The 16,849-nt window shown below is 59.6% G+C and overlaps 1 protein-coding gene across 2 annotated transcripts; it reads right to left on the bottom strand.

Moving 5' to 3' along the window:
- Positions 1–905: 905 nt before the first annotated feature.
- On the bottom strand, positions 906–9,248 carry CALY (calcyon neuron specific vesicular protein). Of its 2 annotated transcripts, none has more exons than XM_016157589.2 (5): positions 8,787–9,248; positions 3,646–3,800; positions 2,506–2,619; positions 1,791–1,904; positions 906–1,193 (listed from the first exon to the last, which is right to left on the bottom strand). In XM_016157589.2, the coding sequence occupies exons 1-5, from the start codon at positions 9,055–9,057 to the stop codon at positions 906–908; spliced, it is 942 nt and encodes a 313-aa protein (XP_016013075.1). In that variant the 5' UTR covers positions 9,058–9,248. The 2 variants fall into 2 exon arrangements, with proteins under 2 accessions (XP_016013075.1, XP_016013076.2); XM_016157590.2 differs by having other exon boundaries at positions 8,844–8,991.
- Positions 9,249–16,849: the final 7,601 nt, after the last annotated feature.

Here is a 16,849-nt window from a genome sequence, read left to right on the forward strand (position 1 = left end):
CTGCATTCACTGAGTCTGAGAGCGGGGTCTGTATGTGAGGGTCGTGAGTCACACGGAGAAGGTTCTAGTGCTTTCTGGAAGGTGTGACTGCTCTTCCCAGAGCAGCTGTTGTGGAGACGACCCAGCCCAGCCTACTGGGGCCCCGAATGACGGCACAGACCTGGGCGGACGCAGCACCCGTGCTGGAGGCTGGAGGTCTCAGTGGGTGTCGCAGAGCTGGGCTCTGGGGGGCCGCCTCCTGGCTCCTCATCCTCGCTTCCTCTGCATGTGGCAGGCGGGCAAGGGCACTCCCTGGGGCCTCTTATAGGGGCTGCACAGCCTGCTGACCTAGGAACTGGACAGGGCCTGCTCTACCGTCCTTCAGTGGTCCCCGTGGGCGGTGGGGGCACCATGGGGGGAGGGGGTTCACCCACCCATGTGAGGTTGGAGGGTAGGAAAACGGCAGGTGGGACCTTTGCTCAGAAAAAACCGGAGACCAGGCGGATGTGAATCTTTACTAAGAGAAAAGCTACAGAGCTAGAGGCTCCAGAGGGAGAAGGCGTTGGCGGGGTCCTGGGGACAAGGGAGCGGCCACAGGGCGGGCGGCGGTGGGCAGAAGCGGTCACAGGTGCCGCAGGCGCGGGCGCTGTGAAGACGGGAGGGCGGAGGGCGGTGAGGGCTGCGGAAGCGGGCGGCACGCGGCCCCCCAGCCGCTCGTCTGCTGGGGAAGAACAGCGAAGCTGAACCCCGCGCTCCCGCCTCGGGGTCTCCCGGCTCCCGCACATGCCGCCCGCCCCCAGCTGCTCGGACGCCTTGCGGCAGCCGCTCGGGGGGCCCGCAGCCCCAGGGTCGCCCCCGCCCCCGGTGGCGTGCATGGAGGCGGGGCCCCGCCCAGGGGGCACCTACGTTGGCGCAGGCAGCGGCCGTCACTGCGCGGCCGGGGGCGGCGCGCTCCCCGCCGCCTTCGGCGCTGCCTCCTCTTCGGGCGCTGCGGGCTTCCCAGGGGGCTCGGCGGTCGCCGCCACGACCGCCTGGGTGGGCGCCTTGGGCCCCTCCTTGGCAGTGCGGTGGCTCTTCAGCCAGGCCAAGGGCGGCTCGGTGCCGTGCTTGCGGCTCAGCGGGTAGGCCCCGATGGCAGCCAGGATGCTGCGGTGGCGCTCGGGGTCCATCTCCGTGTAGTACATCTCCAGCGTCAGCGGGGTGCACATCTTGTGCTGAGGGAAGACGGAGTCAGGGGCAGGAGGCCGCGAAGGGGGGCGGGAGCGGGTGGGGGGGGCGTCCAGAGGGTCTCAGTCTGGAGGGGCAGGCTGGAGCCGCCCCTGGGCTCAGGTGCGCAAAGGTGGGTGAGCCCTCCTCAGTGACACTGGTCACGACGGAGGAGCCACAGTTGTATGCCACGCGAGGGAGAGCCGGTCCTTTCTGCTTCGGAGCAGTCCGTTAATACTACGCACAATGTCCTCACACACCTTTGTTTCTGTCGTAATTACAAGCCACCAAAGGTCCACCTCCCATTCAGAATTAAAGATCCATGTAGAGCCAACCCCCTCATAATGAGGGTGGTCCCTGTGTCGTGAGTGAAAAGGAAGGGGCTCGACTATACCCCAGAGCACCCAGCAGACACCCAAGAATCCACAGGGAGCCCCGGGAATCCTGCAAGGGCCACAGGCCTCTGTGGAAGTGGGGTGTGTCCGTCTGGGGGTGGCTGCTCCACCTCCCACCCCGTGCTTCCACAGGCGACCTCTGGGAGCCCCTCCCTGGCACTCTGCTTGGGGGACCCCTCCCCACCCCTGAGACCAGGTTCAGGGCCTTACCCGCAGCAGGAAGCCATCAGGGCAGGTGAATTGGTCGTACCAGATGGCCTTGTACATGATCAGGACGCAGCCCATGAGTGCCATGGCAAAGGCGATCATGCGTGCTGTGGGCAGCTGGGGTCGGGAAGAAGGAGGGACCAGGTGTGGAGGGGCACTGAGCCCGGCCTGGGCTTGGGGGCCCTGGCGGAGGTGTGCACACAGCCAAGTCCAGGCCCACCCTGGCCTCTGGGGGCCCCCTTCCCCCCTCAGAAACAAGAGGGGAAAGGGGCAGATTTTACTACTGGAAAATGAAAGGCTTTGGAAATAGTACAGAATAATGAGAAAAGCCATCATTAGTGACGTTAAGAGCTAGAAGAAAGGACGACAGAAAACATTTGCCAAAGTATACAGTAGGAAAAGTGACTTTTCATAGTATACAGAAAACCCATGAGTCACCAGGGAAAAGACAAATGACCCACTGGGAAGGCCGCTACACACACAAGCAGGCGCTGCCTACCCTGGCTGTCACCCGACTATACAGCAGGGGGGCTTGGCCAGCTAAGGGTCAGCCTGGCGCTGCCCAGCCCCAAGTCCCTCGGCCACCCCCACCCCTAAGCACCCCCATTAGCTCCCGCCCTGTCCGCCTCCTCTGAGCACAGCCTGCCTGGCCCGGCCTGGGTGCTCTGACTCCCCTGTGGCTGACCCTGGCAGCACAGGGTCGAGAGGGCTGGCTTACCCTGCGCCCTTCCTCCGGGTGGCTGCAGGCCAGTTTCTGGGCCTCCAGGTCTGGGAACTTCTTTGGCTGGTCCATGGAGGGCAGCTCATATTCCGTCTGTGTCTTGATAACCACCTGTGCAAAGAGGTGACCCAGGAGGACCCTGAGCTGGGAGGGCCAGAAGGGGAGGGCCCCGGGGGTCAACTGCCCAGCTGTGGCATGGGTGCTGAGCATCTTCCAGGACCGTCTGGTGGCCGGGCTCCAGCAGATACAAGCTGAACCCTGCTGGGTTCAGGGCAGCCGCGAGGCCAGGCTGGATCATGCACGGAGCCCTGCCGTCTGCTGACAGCTTTCCATCTTGAGGGTGCCAGCTTTGCCCACCAGGAGCTTCCCTTTCAGCAGCGCCACAGCATGGCCCCTCCTCCAGGAAGTCTGCCATGATTTCTCTGGCCCCCAGAGTCTTGAGGCCCCTCCCACACAGGGTACAGGCTGGTGTGATCCTGTACTGTCCCAGGGGCAAGCACTGAGCCTTCCCACGGTGTCCACTGAGAACCAGGTCCAAAACTGGAGCAGACGCAGTGGAAGCCCACCCAGGTCACTGGAGAACTGCCCTTAGCCAATGCCTGGAAAGGTTCCCAGTCCCCATGGTCCCCAGCCAACAGCTGACTGACATAGTACAGATGGCTGCCCCCTCTCCAGCGGGGACAATTCTGGGTGCCATTCACAGTCGGGAGCTCGCATGGGGTCAGGTGGGACTGTGCTGAGCTCTGCTTCTTACAGATCCCTCCTGGAAGCCCCCCACTGCTACCAGCCACCAGCCCCAAGAAGGACCTTATCCCAGGCCTGACCCGTGACACAGTGCCCAGCAGGGGCAGGTGGGCATTTTCGCTTGCTGAGCCCCCCGCGGGACAGCAATGTGGGCTGGGCACTATCTGGGAGACAGCGTGGGAATTTTCAGTCACCTACAGCCAGGTTACCCTGCTCACAGATGAGGAAAGGGTGTCTGTGGGTGACAGGGGAGCTGATCACATGTGGCCTATGGGGGCTTTGATCCCGCTGGCCCTCCCTCCCCTGTCCTCTTGCACCTTGGAGGTGGACAGCTAAATAAGGCACATCCTATATCCTTTTGTTCCCAGGGCAGGCAGAGAAGGGCCCCCCCACCTGGTCAGAGAAAGGCGGTTGAAGCTGGCTGACATCCAGGGGGCTGATCAGAGGGACGCTGTCTGTGGCAGCCCCGTCGTGGTCCCCGGGGTCTTTGGCCGACTTCCCGGAGAAGCTGCAGCCCAGCCTCACCATGGTCGACGGTGGGCCTCGTCCTGTCCAGAGGCAGACACAGGGTCACTGCCTAGTGGCCATCCAGTAGATGTCCACGCCAGCTGGCTCAGGACAGAGAGAGTCCATCCAGAGAAGGCTGGCCCCTGGGAGGGGATAGGCTTTGGACAGCCAGACCAAACTCCCACAGGCTTCTCGTCCCTTCCGAGGCTCCCTCTGGGCCTCACAGCCGTGCAGCAGTGGCGCCTCCCACCGGTGCCTGCCCAGACACGCGACAGCGACCGTCTTCCACTGGCCGACTTGCTAGAGGACATTCTAGGGGCAGCTATTCCCGTCGACAGAAAACAATCCCAGATAGCCTGGAGAGTAGAGCGGCCAGACATAGCAGCTAGCAGTACAGGATACCCAGCTAAAGCCGAACTGCAGATAAAAAGGGCGCTGCTCTCGCTCTTTTTTTAGAATAAGCACGTCCCATGAAATCTGCAATATAGGACAGTCCTATTCCGAAAAGCTATTTGTTGTCCATCTGAAATTCGAATCAACTGGACGTCTCGTGTTTCACGTGGCACCCCCTCCCCTGGAGATGCGGGAAATAACGAGAGCCACAGAAAAGGACATCCGCCCGCCGACCCAAACACTAGCCACACGGAGCATAGGAGCAGTGTCATACGCAGGGCCATCTGGAGAGAGGGCATGCCCAAGAGGCGGAAGGACACCTGTGTGGCCTGGAGGAGGGCGAAGGCTCCCCTAACAAGGGGCGGGGGCAGGCCACGACGATGTCACTGCTATGCTGACCGCTAAGAGAAAAGGAACACAGCAAGTGACTTCCATGCTGAAAGAGCAGAAATACACTCTGTCAACCAGAAGAAGAAAGAAAGGTCCTGTGTCCACCAAGAACTTGAATCTGTCATTAAAGCTTTCCAGCAAAGAACTCCAGGCCCAGACAACATCACCACCGAATCCCCCCAATCACTTACAGAGGAAGTCATGCACGTTTCATACAGAACTCTTCAGAGGAAACAAAGGAAGAGCTCATGAGGCCAGCATCTCAAAACCTGGCAAGACAATGCGGACAGGACATCTCAGGCATTCGCCCCCACAAACATCAGTGCAAAGGCCCTAAATGAAATGCAAGCGAACAAAAGCCAGCAAGATATTAAAGGGTAATACATCACGAAAGGTCAGATGTAGTCTATAAATGAAATTTAGTTTAATATCTAAAGAGCAATTAGTGTTTTTACCGTATGAACAGAATAAAAAAAGAAAAATTATCTCATCAATTTCAGCGGTAGCTGAACAAGTATTTTATACAAGTATTTATGTATTATTTTTAAAAATCTTAGCACAGGAAGCAACTTCCTCAATCTGATAAAGGTTATCCACAGAAATCCCTGCACCAAACCTTGCTCTGAAGGGCTCGAGCTTTGCCTGTAAGTTCAGGAAGGGGACGAAATGCCCCTTTTGCTGTCAGGTGCACAGACTGCAGTGCCAGAGGTCTTAGCCAAGCTGAGGGGCCGGGAACAGAGAGAACATACAGGCCTGGACAAGGCTGGGTAATCCTGCATTGTTTACAGATGAAACATATTTTGTGTGCAGATGACCCAAAGGAAAAACAAATTTTAAGGGTTGGAAAGTGAGTTCAGCAAGGTTGATGGATTTCAGATATTCAGAAATCGATTATGTTTCTATATATCAGTGATAAAAAATTAGAAAAGAGTTTTCTGGAAAGATTTCATTTAAACATGATCAGAAATATGAAGTGCTCCGGAATCGGTCTAATGAGAGATGAGAAAGACCTGCATGTAGAAAACCCCGAGGAGCATCGCTGCCCGAGGCCGCATGGTCTGCACCCCGTCAATAAACGGGGGAGATGCGGCGCGGGCTTTGGAGGGGTCCAGGTTTTAAAATGCCGATTCCTCTTAAAATGTATCTGTTGAATCAATAAACCCCAGCCAAAATTCCAAGAGGATTTTTTTTTTTTTTTTTTTTTGCTGCGAACTTGATAAGCATAGTAATTTTATGTGGAAAGCAGAGGGAAAAGAACAGACTCGGCATCTCGAGGAGAACACGGGGTTTCATCTGCCAGGATCCAGCCTGTTACACGGCGGTGGAAATTAAGCCATGTGGTACTGACGTATGGGAGACGAAGATCCATATGACACACCCTACACGCACGGACCATGGATTTAGGATAGGGCTGTCACTGCAAGGCAAAGGGGCTGGCCACCTTTCCACAAACACCTGTCTGGGTGGAAAACTGTGACCCCAAGCCCTGCTTCGTACTGCACACAAAAGCCTGCTTCAGGTAGCTCAACCTCAGTTGGAAAAGCACCTTGAAGGTAATACCCTGGTCTCAGGGAGGGAAAGTTCTTCAGTGTGATAAGTAAGCACCAACCGTAACAGGAAATATTAATGAAAGGGTTGGGTTAAAACTGTGAGCTCCTGACTTCAAAGAGTGGGAACAGAGCCAGACTGGAGACAGTATTTGCCAAAAATGGCAGGGCTTCCAACAGCAGGCTGGGGGCAGAGACACAGCCACCCCACGGCCCCCCCAGGACTGGACCCCGTGTTGACGTTCAGCTGAACAGCGAGGGTCAGCTACTTGGCACCTCTGCTTCCTTCCTTGTGCGGAGCTGGGGAAGGGCAGACCCCAGGGGCTGTGCTTCCCGCCCAGGCCTCCAAAGGTCCCTACTCTCCCGCCACTGCCTGTACCCCCCTGCAAAGACTGCTGTGCCTCTGAACCGCCGGCTCCTGTCCTAGGGTGACCTCATCATCCCCAAACTGCTTCTCCCTGTACCGGCCCCACCAGCGTGGCGCCCCGTTCTCTCAGGCCTAGCGGGGTACAGAGGAGGGCTCCAGCAGAGGCCGACGGGTGCGCAGCACAGAGCAGAAGGTGCTGCGCTGGGAGGCCAGAGCTGTGCTGAGCATGAGTCCGTGCGAGCGCGCGCGCGCGCGCTGGGGGTGGCCACGGACGGCCACTGTGGCGCGGGCAGGAAGCAGCAGGCGGAGACAGGCCGCCCCCGTCGCTTCGGGGAGGAGGGGGCTCCTCGGGCCCTGCCTGGGGCGTGCGCGCCCGCCCGGCCTCCAGCACACCCGCAGCGCGCCCCCACTCAGCCCCCGCCCCCCACCGGCTGAGGGCGGGGCCTGGCCGGCTGGCGTTCTGCAGCCGCAAGGTGCAGATGACGTCTGCGCTCCGAGAGGCAGAGGCGGTCAGGGGCCGCCAGGCATAAGGTGGTCGGGGGACCCAGTGCAAGGGGGAAAACAGAGCTCGAAGCGCCGAGGGGCGCCGCGGAGGGGCGGCGGGAGTGGGGACAGCCGGTGCCCAGGGCTTTAGGGGAACTGGGCGGAGGGCTGGAGGAGGCGTCACCCGGGGGAAGGGGGCTGGAGGTCTTCATGGAGCGGACGCCCCCGCGGCTCCATGTACGGCCTGTGGTGTACAGAGGAGCGGGGAGGATCACGGGGGCTCGGCCCCTACCCCGCAGCCCCGCGGATCTCTGGTCGCTGAAAGATGATGGCCAGTGTCTCCCCCGGCCCCTCCCTAAAGTAGCTCCGCCCCTTTGAGCCAAACGTAAGCTCCAACTCCTCTGACGCAGCCTGATGTCCACGTCGCATCATCGCATCATCGCAGGTTTCCACGGCAACGGAGACACGGCCGGCGATGACGCGTCTTCACCGAGAAAGGGAATTATATGGGGCCCTCTGGACATCCGCGTCTGGTTCCAGGCCCCATGCCCCGAGCAGAAAGCTGGGGGAGGGGCTGGGCTGCATGTGGGGACCCACCCCCCAACATGCCTTTTCCTTGCTGAGTCATGGGGACCCACTGGGAAGGCTGGCTGGGCTCGTTCCCGTGACAGACACAGAGCTCCGTGGAGTGGGGAGGGGGTGGTCTCTACTCCCGCCGGCCCCTCCCTCCACCTTGTAATTGTGTCTTCTCCAGCGGGTCATCGCTGTGGGCTCCGGGGTCGGGGGTCAGTGAAGGCCTCCTCTCTGAGGCTTGGGGTGGGGGCCAGGATGAGCGGCGAGGCCGCGCTGACAGATGGACCACGGGCTGGAGGCACAGACCCTTGGCGGGAAGCCCACGCAGCTCGGCGGCAGGCGCGTCCTCGCTTTCGCACACAGTGCGCCCTGGATGCGGCGTCAGGAAAGGCGCGCGCCGGTGCGCACGGGCACGAGCGTCCGCACGCGTCTGGCATGCGTGTGACTGCGGAGCCCCCCGCCCCCGCCCCGCACTCATGTGCCTCCCGCCCCTCATCCTGCAGGCCTGGCGTGGGTTTTACTCCTGGTTCAAGGACAGATGGACTGCGGCCTGGCGACCCAGCCGAGAGGCCCCGGAGAGGGGGACCTAAGGCTGCACCCGACTTCGGCTGCCACGTAGCAGCACCTGTGGCCCCGCATCCAGAGCCTGCGTGCGGCAGGCGGTTCTGGGAAAGGCCCCCTCCCGGCCTCCGGGCGGCCTCCAGACGCCCGCAGCCGCCCACCCCCTCCGAAGGCCCGCAGCGGTTCCCTCGGGTTCCTGGCGCTCTGGTGCGTCTGGCGCCCCTTCTGCCGTCCCCTTCTCCCTTCATCAACCCCGCCCCGCCCCCCCTGCACACACACAGGGCTCGGGTCCTGGAACTGGCACTTCCTCCCCATCTCGGGAGACCCGGCTCTCACTGGCTCTCTCTGATCTGCAGGGGTGGAGCTGGCTCAGGGGAGGGGGCTACAGTCACCGTTGGGGGGCTGATGTCCAGCAGTCTGACCCCTGCCCCCGACCTGCCCTGCTCTGCTCTGCCCTGCTGAGGTCGGGGGACCTGGGCGGCATGTCGGGTCTGTGCAAGGCTGGACACCACAGCCTTTCCGGAAGGTCCAGGCAGGGCTCCCCCCGCCCCCCGATTGTCGCAGAGGCCTTGGGATAACAGCCCGCTCCTCTCAGCGCAGACCCCAAGGGAGGACCTGGCTCGGCCTGGCCGCCATCGGGTCAGCCGCAGTGCCCTCCACCTCCTACCCCTGCACACGCACCTCGTACACTCATGCCACACACTCGCACACACCTGCACACACTCGGACCCCTTGTCCCGCTCCACAGGGAGAAATGTGGAAAGGCTTACGGGCGGCTCCAACGGACAGCTGCGGCAGGATGCGGTTTCGGGACGAGGATGCGGAGGAAGGATGCGGTTCCAGACGCTTCGCAGCCGCAGCCGGGGCGGAGCGGGGGAGGGGCCGAGCCCCAGACCGAGGCTGCTGTTGCCAGGGAGACGCAGGCTGGGGGAGGGGTGCCCGCGCCTGCTGCCCGCCTGCACCCTCTCCCACTCGTACCCCCATCAGAGCTGCGCCGGGGCCCCAAAGCCTCACACCCGCTCAAACGCTCACGCACAGCTCACGCAGGGGCACGCACTTGGCCAGCGGAGCCCGATTCCTCCGCCCGGGCGTGTCTGAGGCCCTGGGACAGGACCTCAGCGGGCGTGCAGACTTTCCTTCCTGCCCCCTTGGGCGCCTAGGTCGAGGCCCGCTGGGTTCGGCCCCCGCCCACCCAGCGGAGGGCCTCCTTGTGTTTCAGTCTGTAAGTTCCTGGCCTGTCACCTTTCCCTGGGTAAGCCCGTCATTCTCCCACTGTGCTCCAGCTCAGTGCCCGGCATGGAGAAGGTGCTCGGTGGGAGCTCAGGGAGTGAGTGAGTGAGGGAGTGTCAGGGCAGACATGGTCTTCCAGGGCTCAGCCCGCCCAGGGCCCATGGAGGACAGCAACGACGGAAGCGCGCGTCGGTGCCCGTGCGCGGCCGGGCCCCGCTTCATCCGGGCATCCAGGCAGGCGACAGGCACCTTTTCCTGGCTGGTCTGTCGTTGACAGCGCTGCCGTGGGTGCTCGTGCACAGTCCCGTGTGGACACAGTCCTTGCCTCCCTTGAGTGGGCACCTAGGAGTGGGCTGCTAGGCCAGGTGGCAGTTTACATTTCATCTTTTAAGAAAACGCTGCACTCTTTCCAAAGCGGCCGCACCATTGTGCGTCACCCCCAGCAGTGTGCGAAGCTGCAGGTTCTCCGCACCCTCCCACCACTCGGCGCTGTCTGTCTTTATATCATAGTTATCTGTATGGGTCTGCTCGGGGGCCATGACAGAGTACCACGGGTGTGCGTGTGGGGGCGGTCAGCAGCAGGGACTTATTTCTCACAGTTCCGGAGGCCGGGAGCCTGAGATCCAGGTGTGGGCAGGGCGGGTTTCTCCGAGGCCTCTCTCCTTGGCGCGCAGACACCGCCTTCGGCTTGTGTCCGCCCTTATCTCTTATAAAGGACACCCGTCAGAACAGATGGGGGCCCGCCTCTATGACCTCATTGTACTTTAAACTCCCTAAAGACCGTATCTCCAAATACATCCCATTCTGAGGTCCTGAAGGTTAGGGTTCTCACACTTGAATTAGGGGCACAGAGTTCTGCCCAAGACTGACTGGTGGGGTGCTGCTGCGGCTTCACCCTGGGTTGAATCTGCGCCCTAACAACTGATGATGCTGACGAAGCATCTCTTCATGGGTTATGAGCGACTTGTGCATCTTTGCTGAAATGTCTGCTCACACTTTCTGAACACTTTTCCATTGGGTTGACTTTTTATTATCGAGTTGTCAGAACTCTTTTACATTCTGGATACAAGTCCTTTATCTGATGTGTGATTTGCTGAGTCTCTCCCGGTCTGTGCCTTGTTTTTCCATTTTGTCGATGGTGTCTTCTGAAGTACAAAAGTTTGTAATTTTGATGGAGTCCAACATATTAATTTTTTTCTTTTATATATAGTGTTGTTGGTGTTGTATTTAAAAACTGTTTACCTAACACAAGTCTGTGAAAAATTTCCCATTTTTTTTCTCCCAGAGGTTTTATAATTTTAACTTTTACATTTGTCATTCATTTTAATATTCATGTATGATATAAGTTACAGGTCTGAGTTTATCTGATTGTCTCAGCACCACTTGCTGAAAACAGTAACCATTCCATATCGAACTTGACATCTTTGTCAGAAATCGGGTGCCCCTGTGTGTGTGGGCGCACATCCGGACTTTAGCCGTTTCATTGGTCTCTATCCCAGTCCTTATGCCTATGGCGTGTCTTTTATCACTCTGGCTTTGTAGCAATTTTGAAGTGGCGTACCATATACCTTATAATTTTGTCCTTTTAGAAAATTGCTTTGGGTCTTCTGAGTCCTTTGTATTTTCATATAAACCTTAAGATCAGCTTGTTGATTTCTACAGAGAATCCTGCTAGGAATTTGACAGCAATTGTGTCAAATCTATAGATCAATTTTTGGGAGAATCACCATCTTGATAAAATTGAGTCTTCTGATCCATGAATATGGAATATCTCTCCATTCATTCAGATTTTCTGCAGTTTTTCTCAGCACAAGTTTTGTGCTTCTTTTGTTTTCAATGCTATTATGAAACTTTTTCTAATTTTATTCCAAACTTTTTGAGCGCATAGTATATAGAAACACTTCAGCACTCTCGAAATAGAAGGCAGCTCCCTGAACCCAATAAAAAGGCATGTACAAAAGAATCACAGTGAAGCTCACAGTTACTAGTGAGAGGCCAGGATTGGGAACGAGAAGCGGATGTTCACCTCGCCACCGAGACTCAGCTTTGAACCACAGATGCCAGGCAGCGCAGCAGGCCGAGGGAAGGAAAACGATGCTCGAGCTAGAACGGACAGGAAAACCGTCTTTATTTGCAGATGATACGACCCTATACTCACACAGCTCTAAGAAATCCAACAAGAAACTACTAGAATGCGTGTAGCAAGCTCTCAGGATATAAGATCGATAAACAGAAATTGATTGTTTCTGTGCGCTCACAGCATCGAGTCTGTACAGCCTTGGACAGGGTGGCCGAGGACGAAGCAGGGCCCTGGTCTCAGGTGACACTGTCTCGCCACGTGCTTCAGGGGTCAAAGGAGGATGGAGGCTACATCTACCACCCTGGCGAGGGAACTCCTGGAGGCCCCAGTCTCTCCCCAACTGGGAAAACAAACCGTGCATGATGGTCGGGGTCTTGTGTGACTTCAAGGACAGTGACTAAACATCTGAGGTCTTGCTTCCTGGCAACTGTCATCAGCTTGGCTCTGATAAACTCTTATGAAAATTCTAAAGAAAGAGCGACTGTGGGCCCTGGCCTGTTCCGGCTGATGGAAGGGAGGCCATGTCCCACTGAGTCCTTGGGTTTGCCTCCTATGTGGAGAATGCCCTTACCCCTCTGCCCTGCCCAGAACCATCTGTTCCCCCAGGCTGCCTCCTTGCTTGCTGACATGTGGCCAGGGCCATGGGCAAGGGCAGAGGTTGGGACCAGTCTGCAGAGAAATGAAACTACAGGTGCGTAGGGTAACAGTGGGCAAGTGCTCAGGGGGACAGGTATACAAGTGGTCATGGTCACAGCAAGCTTATCTGCAGTACCCATGACCAGCCGCCATGCAGCACCCACCAGGCGGATGGATGGGACACTGTGTGTGTCTGCAGGATGGAAAGTCCTCCTCAGCAACACAAGGTCAAGGTCACAGCAACAAGCACACATCCCCTGACTGCTGGGCGAAAGAAGCCAGACAACCCGGAGCACACATCGCTCAGAACGTGATGGGAATGAGAGGGGACAGACATGGATTTGTGGACGTGCTGGATGGCTCCTGAGTACAGACTGTCCAAACATATTTAATTGTACACTTCAAACGTGTATAGTTTATCAGGTGCCAGTTAAACCTTCTGATAGAGCTGTCTAAAGACAGGCCCTTCTGTGGTTAGAAGTGGCCGTGGGTGCAGGGCTGAGGCGAAGCCCTGGCAGCGATGGGCCCAGAACAGGGTACCCCCCCAATGCCGAGCCCAGTGGGCTTGCCGGCCCCAGGGTCTCTGAGATGCCTGAAACGCCAGCCCCCACGTGGGAGCCCAGTCACTCCAGTCCCCAACCCACGTGGCTGTAGGATGGTCTGGAGGGGCAAGGAGAGGGCCCCTGGGGAGAGACCCAGGTTCTGGGACAGTGGCTGGCAGGAGCTGCTTCTGCCCCGAGACAGTCCCAGTGTTACCGGAAGCCGTTTCAGCCTCCACCTGGGCATACGTGTCCCCCCTTCCTCGCCCCACCCCCATCTCCCAGGACAGCTCAGGCTTCTGAGTGTCAGCAGGCACCTAAGCACTGGGGTGAGGGGACTCAGGCTGGGGCCAAGCAGCACCCTGCCCCATCTCACCTGCACCCCAACACACGGTCCCTCCCATAGCCTCCAGACCACCCCTGCCACCTGCCCTCCTGCCTTTGCAGCTGAAGGAAGTCCCTGGTCCCCTCTTCCAGGGCCGCCTAGGTGTCTGTAGCCCAGGGGCTGACTCAGAAGCTTCCACCTGCTCAGGGCACCCTGGGGGTCCCCGCACCTACCTCCAGGCCTCCTGCAGTGCTGGGTCTCCATCCTCGAGCCCAGTTCCCCGGGTTGCAGCCAAGGCCCTCAGTGGGTCCCTCCACATGAGGGTGTCTACCTGTGTGAGCTTGTCCCAAACCTCCTGGAAGGTGGGGGCCTCCCCTGAGGCTCCACCCAAGGTGGTGGGGCGGCCTCCGGTGTGCGCCACACACAGCCTTGGTTGGTGAGAGGGCCCTGCTGTTTAGCGCTTTGGACTGAACTGTGACGAGTCACCACACTTCACACCACACTTACACAGGCTCGGGGGATCCTAGCCCATCAGGCGCCCCGGGACCCAGCAGCCTGGGGCCTGGTGCAGCGCAGCCTGGGTGTGCCGGGGGTGGGGGGAGTCCTCGCAGGCCTATGACAGGGCCTCAGGGCCCAGCACCCAGAGGGCCATTTCCCTGCACAAGCTGCTGAGCGGAACAGCGAGCAGGGCCAGGGCGCCCAGACCCCACTCTGCCTCCAACCCCTCCGCTTCAAGCAGCCACTGGGCAGATCCAGGGCCACCGCACAGGCCAGTCTCACCGAGGCAGGGGCCGAGTGGAGGTGGGGGCTCTGCAGTGGGGACAGGGAGAGCCCCACGCTTGCCCAGACCCACAGCGCCCAGCCTCCATGGCACATTCACGGGACTCAAACCTCTTGACCTTCACCAGGGGCTCTGGAGGCAAACGTTCTGGTGGAGGGACCCCCGCCCAGAACCCCTCAGGACCCAGCGGGGGGCAGGGAAGCAGGGACGTGGCCACTTTGAGTTCCATCTCTCTGGTTCTCCCAGCCGGGTCCCCAGGATGCTCCGCCTCCTACTGGAAAAAACTGGCTGAGCAGGTACCTCGGGGCTGAGGAAGTGAGGTGCCGGCAAGGAGGCCCAGAGCCCCCTGAACTGTCCCAGGGGATGCGTGGGGGGCTGCCGTCCAGGGTGGGAGCCCCTGTTAAGGGGGGAAAATTTTCAAATGGCCAACTTCTGCTTGCTTGTTTAATGTTTAACCACGGGGTAAGTTCTAGGAGAGATTCTGTGCAAAGATATGCTAATGGTAACTTCTGCTTCTGTAAACCTGCTTGCTCGTTTAATGTAGTTTTGGGCTTTATAGGCTGCCTCCTCTGGAAGTTCGGGGCTGATTCTCCAGTGGGGAAGAGTCAATCACCAGTCGGCTAATAAAGGCTCATAATTAATCTCAATTGGCTCCATGGGTCTCAGATTTAAATGTATCACAACACCCCAGATGCCCGTCTCAGGGGGGTCCTCTGCAACACCTGCTGATGTGGGTGGTTCCAGGACAGGCTTGTCCTCTCAGTGTGAGGGCTGGAAGGCAGGTGACACAGAGAATTAGGTCAGGCCTCAGGCCACGGGACGGGCCCGGGGCACCCTGCGTGCCTGGTTCCGCTTAGACGGGGAGCTGCTCTGAGACCTGGAGTCTGGGCTTCCTGTCCACCCCTTCAGTGCTGGGACCACCGATCAACTCCCCCTGTTCACGATGCCCCCACCTCCCACTCACAGGGCGTCGATGCCCCCACCATGTCCAGGGCCGTGTCCGCACACAGGTTCTTTTGCCTTATCCTAGTTGGGGTGTTTAGCTAATTGCAATGTCCAGAAATTAGGGCCCAACCCATTCTGCCAGCCCTCAGTGCTGGGGTGGGGGTTCCGTCCCCCTCCTCTGAACTAGGTGGGCCTTCGCCACCGCCCCCACCGACAGAATATGCTGGACATGGTGCTGCCTGGTGTCTGCAGCTAGGCTGTGAAAGGGGTACGGCTGCCAGGTTTTCCCAGGACACAGTCCTGGGGCTCCAGGCTCACGGAGAGCCCACCCGTGAACATTTTGCCCCAGGGCCCAGCGAGACGCAGTCACTGGAGAGGTGACGGCTCAGGTGCTCCCAGCCGAGACCCGCCATGGCCTGTCCGCAGCCCGCAGACTGTGAGGAAGCGCTGCATTAAGCCGCTGAGCTGAGGGGTCGGTTGTGATGCAGCAATAGCTGATGGGTGCAGGGCCCCCGCTCCCCGCCGACACTGCCCTCGGCTGGCACCCCAGTGTCTGCTTTTTCTCAGCACGACCCACACTGAACAGGGCGCAGACCCCGGCGCAGGAGCCCGTGAAGGCTCTGCCCTGGGTCTGGAAGTGGCACCCATTGCCCCTGATACGTGGGTTCACCGTGGAGCGAGACCAGTGGGGGCAGGTGGCAGCCAGCAGGGCTTCAGCCCCTCGCCCAGACCCACCTGTCTATCCGCAGCCACTTTGCTGCATGTGCACGGCCAGCTGGGGGCTCCGGGTGCCTGGCCTTGGAAGGCCTGACCAGGGACAGTAAGTGCCCCCCGCCCATGAGGACACCAGGCCGCAGGACGGAGTCTTGGCCCCACGGCCCAGGATGTGTGTGACTCTCCCTCTGGACGTTTGCTGGCGAACCTCGTGTACAGCGGAGGGTTCAGAGCTGGGCTGTCACGTGAGGACTAAGTGGTAGACATCCGGGGGGCAGAGCTGGTTTCCTGTAGCTAAGGTCACTGTCACCCAGCGTCCTGTGGGGCAGCTGACGCTGCACAGCCACTAGGGGGTGCGGCCGGCCCTCCTGGAGTCTGCGGCTGCCAGAGGGACCGTGCTGCCTGCCATCTGCCCGGGTCTGTCTCGCCCGGCACGCGGCACCGAGCGAGACGGCCGTGTGCCGCCGCTCGTCGCACGCCCTGCCGCACCGGTGCCTTCCCAAGCCGGGTCAGGGGACCTGCGCCTGGGCAAACGGCCGGGGGGGCCGGGTGTGGCCGTCCTGACCCTGGTCCTGGAGCTCCCGCCTGCTGCGGCCAGGGCGGCGGGCGGCCCCCGCGTGTTCCCGCAGAATGCTCCCTGCTGCATCTGGCAGATGCGCACCAACGTGTGGGCGCGTCCCCTCCACTGCTCTGACCACAGGCCCTGCCGCAGCCCGAATGCACGGTGACTCGAGGCACACGTGACAGCGCCGGCCTCGTGCTCAGGGCAGAGGACGCCAGGGCTGGGCTGGGGGACGGGCAGCTGACGCCGAGCCTCGGTCCGGGACGGTGCAGCCACGCGAGGTGCGTGGTGGGGCCCGGTGCAGAGCTCTGTGACTGCACTTGATGTCGCTGAACTGCACGTTTAAAAATAGTTGAAAATGTAAATTTTATGTTATATGTGCTTTGCCACCGTAAAAAAAGTTGGACGAGAGGAGGCGTGTGGGGTGACAGCGCACCCTGCAGACCAGTGACCTGGAGCAGCATTTTGTAAAACGACAACTCTCTTCTCGTGTGTGTGGGCACGTGTGGGCACGTGTGGGCACGGAAACCCTCTCCAAAGCTACGTACCCAGGAGCCTGGCAGGGGCGACCTCCGTTCTGTTTGCATGGTGTCCCTTACAGGAACACAACAAAAGTTAAAAAAAGTGAGAAGACATTTGAGTCTAGAGATGACTAAGAGGCGCAGCGTGGTTGAAGTCTGTCGTCGCCGACTCCCACCGGCAACGCCACCTGAGCGGTCACTTTTGCCAGCTCTAAGCCACGAAGAACCTCGCGGGGGTGCGGTTCCACCGAATGTGACAGGCTGGGCGAAGTGACGGCTTGGCATTGAAACGTCCCAGTCCTGAAATCGAGTGAAAACTGCACACAGCGAAGGCTCACGAGCTGAGAAAAAGGTCAGAACACACCTGCCACGGCACATCTCACAACCTCGCGCAAGGGCCAGGCCCGGCCCCGCACCGTGAGAGAACCTGCAGACTCGCCTAC

The sequence above is a fragment of the Rousettus aegyptiacus genome, unplaced genomic scaffold (assembly GCF_014176215.1).
Source record: "Rousettus aegyptiacus isolate mRouAeg1 unplaced genomic scaffold, mRouAeg1.p scaffold_m13_p_6, whole genome shotgun sequence".
In the NCBI taxonomy this organism is placed as follows: domain Eukaryota; kingdom Metazoa; phylum Chordata; class Mammalia; order Chiroptera; family Pteropodidae; genus Rousettus; species Rousettus aegyptiacus.